The 17203-nt window shown below is 41.8% G+C and overlaps 1 protein-coding gene across 2 annotated transcripts in view; it reads right to left on the reverse strand.

Moving 5' to 3' along the window:
• The window catches only part of ZNF704 (zinc finger protein 704), a 95363-nt gene that overhangs the window by 23500 nt on the left and 54660 nt on the right, over positions 1-17203 (reverse strand). For both annotated transcript variants that reach the window (XM_069779567.1, XM_069779565.1), the window contains exon 3: positions 2137-2240. In XM_069779567.1, coding sequence (XP_069635668.1) covers positions 2137-2240 — 104 coding nt within the window. The remainder of the gene's footprint in view (positions 1-2136; positions 2241-17203) is intronic.

The raw sequence follows: 17203 nt of genomic DNA on the forward strand, positions 1-17203 counted from the left end.
CAATGTAAAGAAGTTTAAAATATAAATAAATGCAACTTACTCTTATTTTGGGGCTCTTTTCACATTGCTGGAGTTGCGTGAAAGAGAACCAGACCATATATTACTCAGCTGCAAGGAAACAAGGGCCAAACTCTGATCCAGTTTACATGGGTGATTGTCCCCAGTAATTCCAGCACAGATCAGACTTTAATATTAATGCTGATGTTATTTTTTTTACTTCTAGGCAAAGTTCCATTTGCTTAAACAAATGTTCCTGTAATTACACTGCTACTTACTGCCCTTTTTTGGAAAAGCATGTAGAAAGAATTAATCATTAGTACACTTGTAGCTCATATTACTAAGATCAGAGCCTAGACTTGCAATACCAAATGAGCTTTAAGTTATCAAATCTTTGCACTTTTATTTAAGTCTTTAGTAAGTCTTCACTCAGGCAAAGCTAAGATATTCAGGGAGAAGGTGCCCGACAACAGCTTCAAAATGTTGTCTGTGACTACTGAAAACATGTGAATTACTTTTTCAGGCTAGTCTTCCCAGATTTCAGGAAACAAGCAGACAAGCTACCTGAAGAAACATCAAAGAGCACTCAGACTGCATGAAGAAATATCAAAGGCAGTTAACAGCTACCATTTACCTATTAGCAATTCAAAAGGACTTGTTTGGAAGATCTTTCCAATTGACAGCTGCCAGCTAATGTGCACTACGGCTCCTGACAAGGATCAGCTGCTCAAACTGTCAAAGGTGGCAGATTCTGCCTTGCCCCACACCAGAGTAGCTCCTCGTGACCAGGGATGCGATGTGGGACATGTGCGTGCCTCGGCCGCTCCAAATCCCTGCCTGGCACATCAGCATGAATCCGTCTTCATCTGTGGTTTTGGCTGAGAGCTGAGCAGCTGGATAGCAGGTATGCTTTCACCCTTCCATTGGCCTTCCCTGGGGGCTAGCAACTTCCAGCCCTGAGACAAGACAGTCACTAGGGATGTCACTGCCGGAGGTTTCCCAGGGCTCCTCAGAGCAGTGGTACTCCATAAATATGTCTGGTTTTCAACATTGGAAAGCACACAAACAGGAGCCATGGGGGTTCATGGCTAGAATTCCAGCTAAATGGGTAAAACTTACATTTTCTGGAAAGAAATGGAAAAACCAGACTATTTGTTCAAATATCTTTAAAGCTGGGATGTTTAATTCAAATTCCTTTTAAGTACATCATTCAGTGGATCGCCCCTGCTTCCATGAAGAAATGCAAAGACTACTTCCCTATTAATTCGCATCTGTAAGTATTCCTCAAAGTCCTCCAGTTATTTACAGCAGGAGGGCATCTAGTGCTGTTTAAGAGTTACAAGTGAGTAAGAAAAACCAGAGTCATACAAACAATGGTGAGACATCCTAACAAGGGTGTCCTAATTTAAATTATTCCTTAAAATATAACACTGTTAAAAATTTCTTGTAACTCCAGTCAAGCTTGCACAGAATAATTATATTTCATTATTACCACTAACTTTTTACATTTATTTTTATTTGTCTATCTTCTGCTATACCACGAACGGAGTAGTCTTTTAAGGGATTATGGACCTGATGGTAGACCATCAGAGAGTTACAAAGGGCACAGGAATTGAGGGTCTAATCCTGCATTGGCAGAAACAGACCTGTCACGGTGCAGACCACTAGTGCACGGCCTCTCGGCCGAGGGCTGTGGTCTGGAAGTGCTTTGCCTCGTTGTAGTGTTGAGTAAAATCTGATCCGATTTCCACAGGGTGGGGACAAGAACAACTGCTGTCATGTTTACTGCGTATGTGCAAATGCAAATAAGCTCTTTGAAAAATTAGCATTTCAGTGAGGGCAGTAGACCTTCTGCAGCGCTCATCTCCACTTATGAAACAGGGCATCTCCCGTTTCATAAACTGGAGCTGCTCTACAGTTACGGAAAAGACTCCTTCTCATTTCTGCCAACGCTGCACCAAAGACCTGGACTAGGTCAGAGCAAAGCTCAGGATGATCCCCAGCATGCAGAGGTCACTGCCCGAAGACAGCCACTCACCCTGTGTCCTCCACCACAGCCGCAACTGGAAACAAGCCCCCCCCCCCAGCCCTGGCACCCCTCCCTGCAGCCCCTGCCCAGGCACTGCTCTGAAGGCTTACCGTTGGGTCGGACAGGAGGGCTGCGGACCAAGGGGCTGGTGGATAAACTGGTGAGTACCATGGCTGCTGTTACTTTATCCATGTCCAGTTCTTCTGAAGATTTTCTGAAACACAGTGAATGGGAGGCAGGAAACACATCAGCAAATATTTAACTTTTTTCTAGTGGTTTTGTTTTTGTTTTTTTTTTTAATTCCAGCCCAAACCCTAAGCCAGAACAGTAACAAAAGCAAGGTGCTGAGCAGAGTTCTCAAAGCTTTTGTCTTCTGGCAACCTGAGCATGTCAAGTGGCTACTTTAGGCAAACCACCTCAGTGTAAATAGGAAAAGCAGCAGGAAAAGAGAATCTATCTTCGTACAAAATTGTCAGGATTATTGTGACCCTCCATAAGCTTGACTCTGCTCCCCTTTTCTTTTTCTTCAGAATTTCAGCTATTCATATCCTTAGAGCTAATTGTGTACTTAAGGTTTTTTTTCCCTCGGATGAAGACATAGAGATGCAAAATCAGGTAAGATTACTAGTAGCATTAATAACATACATTGCTCTCTGTAGGGTGAGGAACAACTATGAACTGGAGCTAAGGGATGCAATTTTTTCTTTGTTGCTTCTGGTTAATGCTATTAACCTTCCTGTACTCTCTCCAAAAGACTGATCCTAAATTTTTGCAGGTCAGATTATAAACCAGTTATTTAAAATAATCAGCAAATTGGCAGAAAAACAGTGCAGGGGGAAAAAAAGAAAAAAAAAAAAAAAAAGAGAAGACTTTTTTTGCAGGTGTGATCGGCACTGGAGCCAGCAGGACAGTGCAGTAGGAAGAGAGGGACCCATCACTGCCTTAGCTCGGTCTTGCTGGGAACCAGCCCTAAGTCAGAGGACAGAGCATGGGGAAGGGTAAGAAGGGAGAGGAGGACGGCCAGCTTTCCAGGAGAGGGAGGAGAGGATATGGAGAACAATGGATGCCACCAGAAACCAGGCTTCAGTGACCCATCACTCAAGGAGTCATGTTTTTTTAGACAATGCAGGATTTTCTTTGTCTGTAAAAATGTATATACTATCTTTTTTTTTTCCCCCAAAGTAACTCTATTCCTGACAATGTACGATTACTGAAGAGTGAATGTACCAAAATAAAACTACTAAACCCACTAGGTTTAGCAGACTTTTGCTTTCCACCCTTGTGGGACAGTGGAATCAAAGCAGACAGCTTCTTGTAAACGTTTGCTTTCAAACATACAACTGATCATCCAAAACCATCTTCTCATTTCCTAGAGATCAAGTTAAATTTGTTCTTACAAAAAGACACTTTTCTCCCCTCTATTCTGCATTGTGGGGTTTCTAGAGTTTCCTCTGTGTCTTGCCAGGAGCTCTATTTAACCGATCAGATCAAGTCTTCATTTAAAGCCCAATATGAGAAGTGTTCAGCTACCTAATGTTTTCCATCAACTGTTGATCAGTAAGCCACCAAGAGGAATAGGACATGCTGGCTGCATGTCAGCCAGCTTTTCTAGAATCCCATATTACCCATCAGCTGGAAGGCTCATTAACTGGAAACTGTGCTACAGTCAAAGCTTCTTGATATTTTAGTAAGCAAACCTTGAACTTGTCCATGAAATAGTTCACAGCTGCTTTCTGGCTGATCCAAGAACCCACACAGATGCCGATGAACACTCTCCCATGCCGCACAACAGCTTAGCTCTCATGACTGTCTTCTGTAACACATCAGTGCCTGGAACTGAAACGCTGATGATGGTTCCTGCTGTGTTCTGATTATATCCATAGAAATGATCCTTTCCTTCAGCCAAGGCTTTTGCAAAGAGCACAGCAGCCATATGGCCATCATCAAGTACTGGGAAGGTCTTGGATGTCTGCTGTAATCAGCTAATACCTGAATCCGTCACTCAGCAGGTCCTCTCACCTGAAGAGGAGTATTTGACTCAGAATGCCAAATTCCTCTGGACTCAGAAGACCTTTCCCTAGGGATGACACGGAGATGCTACATTTTCTGGAGACCAACACTGCCAGATGATTTTCCAATTACCTAATATCTTAGTATGAAAATCTACTCTCTGAGAAGGATTCAGCTGCTCTGTAGTCCACTCCTGCAAGACTACACTGACTGTCCCTACTCCTTTATCCTGCTGTGGATGAATCACTAATATTTGCACTTCTGCAACATATGAGGAAAAAAATGACCACAGGTTCCTGATAATGCTGGAGAAGCTGATCCTTAGTGTTTGCTGTCAGCCTTCCAACAAGGCTCTTCTATGTGTGTGGCAACAGGACTAACATGCTCCTGCCCAGGCCCCGGCACAGAATAGCAAAATCACACTACAGCAGTTGTTGTAAGCATTTGCCAAGTTGGTGTCAAGATGTCAGAGTCTAGACCCAGAGCTAATCCCAAAGTTCCTGCAAATAGTCTGTAGTTTTAACTTCTTCTAGCTCTTCTGTATCAATGTTGTGTCCCCCCCAGCGACTCAGACTGCTGCTCTGAAAAACTAACGTTTGCTCCAAATAATTTTGTCAATAATGCCCCCAGCTGTCGGCATTTTGTGCCTAAGATGAAAGTTTTCACAGGTAGGCAAAGGACAGGAACAGTCATGAGAATCCCTGCCATTTCTAGCCATGCTAAACCACACTCTTGCAATTACTGATATGCTTTTTTCTACCTGATCCAATTTAACAGGTTTTCAACATGGAAAGCCCTAATAAATAAAACTTTGGACTTTTTGTCTGCCCATTTTGAATCACAGTCATTTTTACCACTTACCGCTTCTCAGCTGCATCCAGCAAACAAGGAATGCTCCGCTCGTACTTCCCATCCACAAGAATTTTAGCAGCTACAAGTGCTGGCTTATGTGACTCTGCTCCCAAACACATTTTTACAGTTTGGCTTACAAATGTAAACACACATATTTCATATATCACTCAGCCAGCACCACTGCAGCAACAGCAGTCTTTGAGAAAGAGGCAAAGCATAAAACTGAAGACAGGAACCACTTAAGCCATCTGCATTTAGTCAGCATCACATGTGAGTTGATGCCATAAGACTGCCCCAGTCTTTCCCAGCTTTCTCTGCTGGAAAGTTGAACCTGCACACAGCTGTTCAACAGTATTTGCACTCAGAGAGGAGAATAACTTGTTTGTTACACATTGATTGTTCACAAACCACTTATTCCACCATTGCCAAGGTGATTTTCTGCAGACTGAAGTTATAATCCCTGATGCTGCTTATACTGTTATTAGGTGTAATTAAATCTCAGTCAGTTTTAAGATCATCTCCTACATCAGCTATGAAGATTTCTTCTTTCCTCTAATCCCACACCCCAGTCTCCAAATGCCTTCTCCCCAACTTCTGGACGGATATATTTGTGTCAGCCCAGTCTGCACGTGAGACCAAGCAGTTTTGGATCCTTTATTTCAAGTCTTTGTAAATCTAAACACACGCCAATACCTGAATTACAATGAACCAGCTGAGACATAAGCAGCAGAAGTTAGAGGACTTTGGGGACAGATCTTTTACCACCACTCCATGTCTCACAGCTTCACGTCTCCCTGCTTCCTCAGCAGGGAGAATGGTTTCCCTTGAGCCCTGCACTACCCTAACCTAGCCAGCCTGGTATTTAAAAATTGTCCTTTTCTTTAATAGCCAAGCTCAAATTAAACTTAGTTACTACCCTCACTCTTGCTGAATCCTTCCTTGGTTTTGCTGATGAATTTACTGCTTTTTTGATAATCATTTAATGGTGTTAAGAAACTACCACATCTTCCTCAGTCTGAGCTCTCTGCAAGGAAACGCTGGGTTTAAGCTCCAAAAGATGAGCAAAAGCAGGTCCAAGACGAGTCCAAGGCTACGCAAGTTTCCCAAATCAACACAACACCCAATCTCCTACTGTCCTGTTTCCTCAGCCAGCTGCTGACTCCCCCTTAGGACCTGTGTTTCCTTATGGGACTGAATCCACAGTTTAAGCTCTTCGTGCAATTCTGCCCTACTAACAACTTTCTGGTGAGGGGATGTCCTCCTGACCTCCCTTTGGGAAAGGTGCACAGGTCCTCTTCTGGCCACTGTCACCTTCACTCTCCCTATTAAGTGCTACTCCCATCTGGACACACCTATACCACACCTCTGGTTTTTCTTCTCCCTATCAGCCACACCATCATCTATGGTTGGAACTAATTTTTCAAACTTGTCTCAAAAAAGTCTTTAGAAATACAGACTTTATTCTACTTTTGAAGTCTGTAGTCTATTCTGTATTATTTGCCTGGCTTAGATCAAAAAGCCTGCAGTTCCTCCTCTTGGAAAGACCACATCTTAGGTCAGTACTTTACCCAAACATATTTTAAGGGTTCTGGAGAATATTCTTAGAGCAGAGAAACTGGTAGTGATAGCAGGTGTTTTTGATAAAATTGACCTTATTCAAAAGGACAACTCAGTCCATTTTAAGCAAAGAAAAAATAAAAACCATACAAATTTATTCTTCCTGCCCACAACTACAAAGCTTTCAGTTAATTCCCTGACCAGCAACCTCTAACTCCAGCACGCGATGCTCAAAGCAATGAGGCACGGGTTCACTACACGAAGTGCCCTCCTATGCTCCGGAGCTGCCCCAACACAGCGTGAGCGTGGACCAGGCAGCGTTTCTTCACCAGAGCTCCACTCCCGCCGAGAAGGTGAGATGGGGGAGCGGGGACAGCAGCATCCTGCAGCCAACAGGACCTGACTGCAGCGGGGTAGAAGCTCCAGCACCAGTAGATGAGCCCATGGACAAGGGAAGGGGAAGGGTATTTCCGATTACTTCAAGTGGAGGTTGGCTACAGAAGCTGACGGTCACAGATCCAGCCTTATTCTCCAGAGCCACGTCCCTCTGCTGCTCCAGCAGCGTTGAGCTTGCCTTTCTTTGTCCTACTTTATAAGCAACAACCACCTGAGGCCCATATGCCCTAAATATTAAGATTTATTAAAAGGCTTACATTTTTCTTTGTTTTGGCAGAGATATGTGCTTACCTATTTCCTACTGCTATCGTCACCAGAGGGACACAGTAAAAAAAAAATAAAATAAAAAGTTTTAACAGGATTGATCAAGAACAGGGGAAGTCAAGCACAAAAATGCTAATATGCTATGTTACCTGGCTACTGACCTCTACCCCAAAACCAACTTATGACAGTGGTTCACAAAACACCTTGATCTTTGTTAAGAAAGTACCATATAAATATGTATGCATTAATATGCTACAAAATGACAGTATATTGAAATTGCTCTCTCCCTCCCACACTTGTAAATGCTCATAGAGACCTCCAAAGACTTACTTTGACCACCTGATTATAAACGCATCACACTGATGCTGTCATACTGAGCACCCTATCAATACTGATAGGCAAACATGTTGTTACAGGTTTTTGTACACCAAAAATATGATTCATCATATAATGAATCATTGTAATCAGTGCACTAGTATTAACAGAAGTACTTCTGAAAGAAGGAAAAATCCTAAATTACATTCTACAGGTAAAATAAAAAGATTTTAGGTTTCTTCAATTCATCATTAATGGCAAAGGCAACTTCCTAACAAGGAACCAGCAAGGAAAGCCATGCATGTGGCTGTGTCTCCAGATACCTAAAGTAACTACAAACACTCTCTTCTGTCTTGAGCAAAAATCTAAAATATTATGCAGAAAATTACTATTAATCCATAAAATACTCTACATTTACAACAGTATTTGATTACCATCTAACAACTCAAAATACTGACAGTACAGATAAATAAATGATCTCGCTTGTTGCTGTTATGTCTGGTTGTTAATTACGAAGATTAAAAATTAACCCACTTGCCAAACACAAAAGCAAAAATTTTATAGAGAGAATGAGCCATATAAACAGCCCGAGGTCCCCAGCACTCCATGGTAAAAGCTGTAACTTTTCACAGTAAAGTAAAAGCAAAGCAAAGTATTTCCAAAGTTTGTATTAAATCAGTACAATACTACAATGATACAACTGAAAACATAAGGGAGCATTACTATTTACACATTGTCCTGGTTTCGGCTGGAATAAAGTTAATTTTCTTCTTAGTAGCTGCTATAGTGTTATGTTTTAGATTCAGTATGAGAAGAATGTTGATAACACACTGATGTTTTCAGTCAAGGATTTTTCAGCTTCTGATGCCCTGCCAGCAAGAAGGCTGGAGGGGCACAAGAAGTTGGCACAGGACACAGCCAGGGCAGCTGACCCAAACTGGCCAAAGGGGTATTCCATACCGTGGGACATCACATCTAGTATAGGAACTGGGGGGAGTGGGGGGGTGGACACTGCAGCTCGGGGATTGGCTGCGCATCGGTCAGCAGGTGGTGAGCAACTGCACTGTGCATCACTTGTTTTGTTGTATTATTATTATTATTATCATCTTATTGTTTTCCCTTCCTTTTCTGTTCTATTAAATTACCTTTATCTCAACCCACGAGTTTCACTTTTTTTTCCTCCCCGATTCTCTCCCCTGTCCCACTGAGGGCGGGGAGTGAGTGAGCAGCTGTGTGGTGCTTAGTTCCCGGCTGGGGTTAAACTACAACACACATCTAAAAAGAGAACTGGTGTCTGATATCTGAAGCAGAGATACAATACTACGATGCACTAATACTAATTAGAAGCTAGGGATTTCAGCCATTGCTCATCATGGCCAAACATAAAATTAACCTTTTCCACACTAACTTTGTGACATTTGCAGACTACTTCATACACAGACAAAGAAAGGCCAGTTATTCCGTCTCTGCTGTCCTTGCTATATGCAAGCAATTTTTTTGGATACTGACAGCTACTAGAAATTAATTATCATCAAAATCTTTACTATACAAACATAGGAACTTTTCTTCTAAAAAACACATATACCTGAACTTCTCAAGGTAAAAAGAAAATTGCATGAAAGGCCACTTCAAAGCTCTCCACCTCCCCCTGGCCAAGCCGATAGATTTTGCAACTCAACTATTCAAAGGACCTTTGGAAATCTGGCTGGTGTGTTAGATCCCAAGATGAGTTGATAGAGTCCTCAGTAACGCAGATACTGACTGTCTATCTGGACCATAATGGTTTAAAGACAACAAAAAGTCTCTGCAAATTAGTCGTATCAGATGGGAGATAGTCACAGAGTGGTTCTCAGCATCCTGGAGTAGAAAATGCATTTAACAGAAAAACTGAAGAGAAAGCAGCGTGTAATGCAGGCGTGTTTCTCAAAGTCTTTTATTTTTCCTCGTGTCAGACAATGCATCATTTTTCCCCTGCTCCTCAGAAAGAACTCTGTAAAAAGAGGTATTTCTCTAGCCATTATTGCTAAAAGCACTACAACTTGACAGGAAATAACCTATTTGTTGCTACAACCATTTAACAGATTTAGCTCACCAAGAAAACGCAGCATTTCCTTCCAAAGGCTGGCTGATGTACCCTCCCATACACGGGGGTCTCGCCTGTCTCTCCCTCTGCTGTCCCTGCCTCCTCCTGAAACCCCTGGAGGGCAGACGGCTTTCCAAGCCAGGCATGTCCCCGGGAGCACCTGGAGCCCCCTTTCCCGGTGCCCCTCTCCTGCCTATGGGGTTACAACCCAGTGATGCTGCCCTGGCTGCTCTGTAGGCTACTACCACACCAGACCTCTTCAGGGAGTGCTGGCAGAGCTGCACCAGCAACAAAAAGGATGCGAAATTACAGCGATTTCTGCTGTCTGGTGCAAACACCTCTCACGGACACGCTCTGCTGCCACCGTCCCCTCTGCAGCCCAGTGGCAAGAATAGCTGCTTTGCCCTCTAAGACTCCCCAGAAAAGGTTGCTTAAGGCAAAGCCTGCAAAACAGATGGACAATGTCTTTTCCACAGAAGCCTTTTTATCACCACTTCTTAAGCAACTCGCCTGCCTTCCTTAAAGGCAATTGAAATTTCAAACCTATCCAAATGGGAACAGGACTGAACTCTAGGTCTCGCTCTCTGAGTTACAAAATACAGGATAGAGTGTGCTGGGGGCGGGGAGGGAGAGGATGGGTAGTAAAACACTGCTCTCGTAACTGGTCAGTGATAAGATCTACAGTTTTTAAATGCTCTGCATAAATGGGAACAGTTAAGCAAGCCAAATTCAACACTGGGAGATAAGCTGCAGTTTACAGGAACAATTTATTCTATATATTGAAGAAGTTAATCCAATGAATAATTTTTATTTTTCAAACAGCTGCGACACATCAGGAGAGCTTATCTGGCAAACAGCCCTGGGGGCAACGACAGAAGCTGAAGTAGGAATATGACATAGAAACTGTCTGCTTCAAAACAGAGCAATCAAATAAATGGTAATCACTCGATAGATTATGAGTGCAATGCAAAAACTAAATTCAGAAAGGAATAACAGAACCTGCAGAAAACAGTTATCTCTTATGGTCACCCACAAACCTTGAAGATTTTCTGTCCCATCTCCTCTACTTTAAAGGCCATTTCCTGATGTGATAAATAACTCAGTCTCTACAAGTCTTAACAGCACCCTGAAGCAAAAACCCAATTATTCCAAATATCATCCAATATACTTAGGTTCATCTCTCTTCTGCCTTTGCCTTAGCTACTGTTTTAGCTTGTTTACAAGGCACACCCCCTCTCATAAACGGGATCGCTTCAAGAGGGTACTGTGTACAGAAAGAAAATTTCAGACTTCTGAGCACTGATGCTTTCTTCAGGGAAAGGGGCTGGGCTGCTTGCTACAACACCCAAGAGGTGCTGCTCAACGCAACGCAAACTATCATGCTGACAATGGAAAAAGATGGAGATTAAAAAACCCGCAGATGTCCCAGCTCACCAAATTTAACAAGAACAGTGCCAAGAAGCGCTGTGATGTGCTAAGGGGACAACTGATGCCGCCTGGTAACACCCAGAGAGGGTGGGACACCTCGCCTCTCCAGGTAGCTGGCGTTCCCGCTACAAAGCTTGCTGCTGAAGAGCAGCACCGTTTGCTGCCCTCACCTGGCCCCGCAGTCAGGGCCACCCAAACACTACTGTGTCTGACGTCTCTTTTTCACAATGCTCTCAGTGAGCCTTCTGCAGAACCGTTTTCTTCATAAATCTTCCTTAACCTTTGAGAATAATTATTTTACTAGTGATTAGATGAAGATATCCTTATGGCAGATACTACGTCAATTTTGTTTTTCCCAAAGTAAAATACCAAATGCAAGGCCGGGAACATTCTGCTCTTCCTTCTTCTTTCCCCTTTAATCTGTTGCAAACAGTATGATTCCCACTTGCTACATATTTAATTCTAACATTCCTAAAATATGTTTTATACTATCAATGCCTATAAACAGTCCTAACACATCTAGATGGATAATTTGTTTAGCACATTTTATCTATAAAAAGCTGCTGTAAGTAAATTCTAAAATAATTTTAACTGCTTTTTTCCCTCCACACATTAAAATACACATTTTTTTCCTAATAAAATATATATTGATGAAACATTTGAAAAAGCCTGCAAGTCTACACCATATTTATCCCATTTTCCTCTCACCAAATCAAAGAACCACAAGGTTACTGTCCCACTGCCACATATAACTACTAAAGTGAACAAGATGGCAAGCATTTTGCTGAAATCAAATCAGTCTCAAGAATGACCCATGGGGCCAGTTTCCGATTATTGTTAGTATTTACATGTCTTGTCGAGCTTTCTGATTCCTCATTTTTTCAAGCTAGATGTAAACAGAATTGGAATGAAAAAAGCCACATACAAAATGCTCTAGATCTTCCAATACGTTTTCTATCAGCTATGGCTCTGGGATAGCCTTCCACAGTATCTCCCTCCTCTGTACACTGTCCTTGTGTCTGGGCTTCAGTCCTGTTTGACGGCAAGAAGCACTGTAATACAGTTACGTTATTCAGAAGATGAATATCACCTTTTAGCAGGTTTGATTTTAGCTACTTTTCTGACTGTCCTGTTGTTTTCACACTATCAGACATGAAGAGCAGAAGCTCAAAGTGCAACTTTTGCTCATCATTGCTTTATTTACTATGATGACCCCTCCTATAAATTTCCTTTTTGACATGAACATACACAGTAACTTCATTATTCCTTTACACCAAGCTCCTCCTATGTTTATCAAGCCACAGTTCAGGATAAGCCTCATTGCCAAGCAAGAAAAGGTAACAGGAGTTTCTGAATGATAATGTCTCAGTCAGCCAGAGACGTGGCCACTGTTTGGCATGATTTATATCAAGCCACAGTTGCTCCAAATTAAATGTGAATAATACAAAGCAAAGCCCCCAAGGCTATTCTAGTGGCAAGAAACTGCCTTCATTGATTCTGTGCCACAACGATTCAGGAGACAAGCTGATGTTCTGACTGATTGGCGACGTGTTGAAGACCAAAAGAAAGATTGGGTCCTTCTGTTTTAGGAAAGAGCATGCTAGATCACAGACTGAAATAGATACCACCACATTAAAAATACATTCTGCAGTAAGTAAAACCATATCTGCACGCACTCTACACTGTATAATTCCCTTCCACTGTATAATCTCATTTCAGCTGACATGTAGCTTACCATTAGGTCTTTCAGATTTTTTCAGGCAGGTTGTGGTTGTTGTTTGTTTTTTTAAAATCTCACAATTACACGAGAGGTTTCTGTTGTCCGGTTAGCACCTGAAATTTGAACATTACATTCTGAACTGTGATGTACCACCACCGGAGCATCTCCAGGCCTAACCAACACAGAGTGTCTCCACAAGGGCACCTGGTCTTGAAACAAATAGGGCACAAAGCCATCTCTTCTCTGAACCATCTCTTAAAAAGATGAAATACATTTAAGCTAAACACCAATCTTTCTTCTTGCCTTTAAAACAATTGTTCGACCCTTTCAAATGTCCGTAACAACTTAATTTCTTCCACAGGAACCAAACACAACCTCATGGATGTCCATCCTCTCATCCCATGATTTAAACATTTGCTGCACGAATATGAACTGTAGATCTTTTAAAAACGGTGGATATAAAAACAGACACTACAGAACACCTAAAATCTGCCAGACCATTTGAGGAGCTGCACGTGCAGTAAGGAAATGCCTCTGAGGCCTCTGGGCAGAGCGGGACCTACTGGGCACAAGCCGAAGGTGACGGACACCGCAGCGCCCTGCCACAGCATCACCGGGCCGCCAGCTTCCTGCGGCCGACCAAGGCGCCTGCGCAGCCAGCGCGTGGAAGGGTCAGGGCCTCCCCAGAGCATCCACCCCTGCCTCGGTGCTGCACAGCGTGGGCACGCGACTGCCCCAGAGACCCCAGGCAGGAACGACCTCACAAGAGTATCTGCGTGTCTACGTAAAGCAGAATGATTTCGACAAGAAAATGAGGAAGTCTGGACTATCTGTTCTAGACGGCAACCAGCGTTCACTGATGTCAGACACGAGACTCCATTACTATACATACTTCTTCATTATTCGACATTAACTACTATACTGAAGATGCTCCTCCTTAACAATCCCACTGATGATGACTTCAAAATAATCTCCCATGGAAGGCCCCTCTTTAGTCCATAAACAATTGAAATTGTTTCCATGTTTCCCAACTCAGGATGTTCTCTCAGGGTACAATTTTCTAACTGATGTTTGCAATGAGCACTGGTGGCAGATGAGTCATTATTTTGTTTCATTCGTGTTAGGATTATTTGTTAAGCGTCCTGCATCTCAAATTATGAGAGTTAAAAAATCACAAAACTAGACCTAGAGTTGTGCTTTCAAAACGCACCATGGACACATGTCCCAGTGTGAAAAGTGATGTTTCACGCACAAATCTGGTGACATTGCAGTTGCGAATAATCATGCCTGCTGGAAAAGCATGAAGTGAAAAGATTGGCCATGGTAGGGCAAACAGTACTATGCACCACTACTTTGCACCGCACTCCACTAAAGACCATCAAGCAAGTTGCCATAGTTCACTTATACTGTGCAACATTATTGTATCTATATCAGACCTTCAGATCTACCTTAAACTAAATAAGCATTTTATTTTGGACCCCTTCGCCACCAATTAACATAGATTTGTTCATTTATAAACAGTTCTAGTATTTAAAAACCAGCAGCAAACAAGTGGTGATTTGTGACAACTATGGATACACAACAGATTCTCTTTAAAGCCATTGGGAAGTCATGCAAACCCTCGAGAAATTTCAGAGCTCTGATTTTTTACCCTTGATCCCCTTCTTTGAGGGAAGGGAAAGCATTGCCCTTTTATGGAGAGATGGCAATGAAGAAAAAAAAAAAATCATAGTTTTTATATGTTGATTATATTTCCAAAATACATGCAACAATCCTGGTGGAACAAATTGACCTGAAATTGGAATCTGACCCTGTAACTGAGATGACTGCAACACAGTAATATCAAATCATCAAAAAAATATAGGCAGCACAGTGAAGCAGGTGGGGGGGATAACACACCATTTGAGAGCAGGGAAAGACTTATATTTAATAATCTGCAAATGGTAATATATAAAACACCTTCAAAGTGGTAAAGGACCCAGAAAAAGCTGGGGGCAGCAATTACCACCTATGGTCCTATTGGGGTGGTGGGAGATTTGGGCAAGCCCAATCTGCAAATCATTGCCTTGTCATTTGTTTCTAACTAGTTTACCTATGATCTGTAACATCATTATAGGAAAAGGTAACCAAAATAGATACTTATATTTTGAATGAAATAAAGACAGAACTTTATAAAAGTGTGGAGATATTATGAAAATAAAAGTTGATTAGGAAGTCTTATGAAACTTGCTTGGTTTTCTGATAAACCACTGTAAGCATAAAAGATGGTTAATTTAGAAGGATTAAAACTGAAAGGAGGTACCAGGAATATTTATAAGTACTCCTGACCTAAATGTTTTTCCAAGGTGCTTTTAACATTAAACATTCATTGTGCTATAATAAGTTTGCTCTGTGAGTCCAGGTGTGGGGTTTTTTGTTGGCTTTTGTTTGTTTATTTTTAATTACTTGAATGCTTTGCATTTAAAAGAATGAAACCACTGACATAATATGTGGTAGCAGAAGAATGCACCTGGCTTAACTCTACTGTCATCTTTAGTGTTCTTGTCCAAAATTCAACCTTTTTTTTTCATTACGAGAAACTAACTGAACTGTGGCCTGCAGATATCAAAGGGAAATTGAGAATACACTGTCCAGCCTCTGGCTAGTACTAGGTCCAACTTGTTCTCCAGTTTGTTCTGTTAGACGGAAACACTCTTCTTGGTAATACATGTGTTTGTGTTAGTAAACTGTTCATGAAGCCGTAACACTGTTGTACGACTCAGTTACGTGAAATTTGTTCTTGTAGATTTTTAAATAACATAGCAGAGAATGCTTTTGCTTTTTTTTTTTTTGTCTAGGAAAATGCTGCTGTAACAAACATTACAAGCAGTAATTACCATGACATAAAACAGCCAGTCACTTACTGTGGGTCTGGTATTATGCTCATGTTATCCAATCTCACACTTCCGTAAAGTTACTCCTGATATTGAGAGGTACATGAACAACAGTAACAGTCACCTGAAGCAATCACAGGAAAAACTTAACTGTGATGAAGATACCTTCTTCAAGTTTAAGATACCACCTTCACCACCTTCCATACTGTCCCCTGGAAGCTGTATTCTGCATTAAACTACAGAGGCACACTGTAAAAATTCACCAGGGTCTTACTGAATAGTTATAAAATGTCCATGTTACAGCTGATACTACTAACCTTCTTTCTACTTCTATCTACCAAAGATAACAGACAAGATGGCATAGTTTTCCATTACAGAATTCAATTTGCTTCGTACTGCCATATAGAGAAGTGGATACTTTTCCACTGTTTGTCAACTATGCACAACATTTTCCATCTTTTTTTCTATTTCCATACTATTAGCACTGGCCTAATGGTCTAGTTTCTTTGTCTTCATATAACAAACCTAGAAGCGGCTGAGCATATGCAATGCTCCATAATAACAAAAGAGGGTACTTGCAGTCACAGAGGCATTGACATTTAAAGTTTTCACTAAAAATATTTAAATAATTTTCTTCACACACAACACAGCAAATGGCACCTCCTTCTTCAGAATGGAGGGAAGTTTCAGAGGAGCACTGTTATTAGTTTAGTCTTAAAATCATACCCACTAGAAGCGTAGGCTTGGAGGGTCAAAGGGAACTGCAAATATGAAACATCCCACTTTGCATACTGTCAGGCAGATGGTCCATAATTTCTGTAAATTCAGACATCCTCTCTTCCTCAGCTTCTCCCCTGTCATGTTAGTCCCTCTGTCTTGCGATGCTCTGCTCTGGTTTCCCTATCCTCCCCTTTCTGATTGACACTGGACTTCCCCTAGCACACCTGCCTTTTTCTACAGCCATCAGAGAATTTCTGGGAGGAAAAAAATTCTGCTGCAATTAAATGAAAATTCAAAGGTGAAGATAAATAAAGCCATTAACAATAAATACATCTTTTAATCAAAGAGATGAAAAGGAGTCACTTCAGCTTGTGAGAAGCTGGCAGTCAAGGTCTGGTGCCTGCTTAACATCCACTTTGATCGAGTCCTCTTTGCAGTGCTGCACAACCACAGCCTCCTCCTCACTGCTTTCCTGGAAGCCCCCAGTTAGGATGTTACCTACTTCGGACAAAAGAGATGTGGCCTTCACAAAGAGCAGTTACTTCTCCATGAGTCACTGTCTGAAAGCAGCATTCACATGACAGCACTTTTTAATACAATACAAACATGACCTTCCAGAGGCAGATTACACTGCTATCCTGTAGATGCACTATGTTTTGTGCAACCTGGAGCACTGCAGCTAAACACTGTCTTTGCAGCACATTACTGTGTTTTGAGAATTTATCGTTTTTACTTAAGGAATAAGCTGTCTTTAGAATAGCTATAATTTCTGATTTTTTTTCCCCCAGAAAAATTAAGGCAACTGAAATTATTCTTTCTCCTTTGCACATCTCAATACAGATGCAAAAACTGCAATGCAGCTGCGAGTCCCCAGTGGAGCTGACAGCACAGCCTAACTGCAGCCTCTTCTCTACCATCACCTTTTGGCTTTTCAAAACAGATGAATCATATTATTTCTC

This window comes from Haliaeetus albicilla, chromosome 3, assembly GCF_947461875.1.
Source record: "Haliaeetus albicilla chromosome 3, bHalAlb1.1, whole genome shotgun sequence".
NCBI lineage: Eukaryota > Metazoa > Chordata > Aves > Accipitriformes > Accipitridae > Haliaeetus > Haliaeetus albicilla.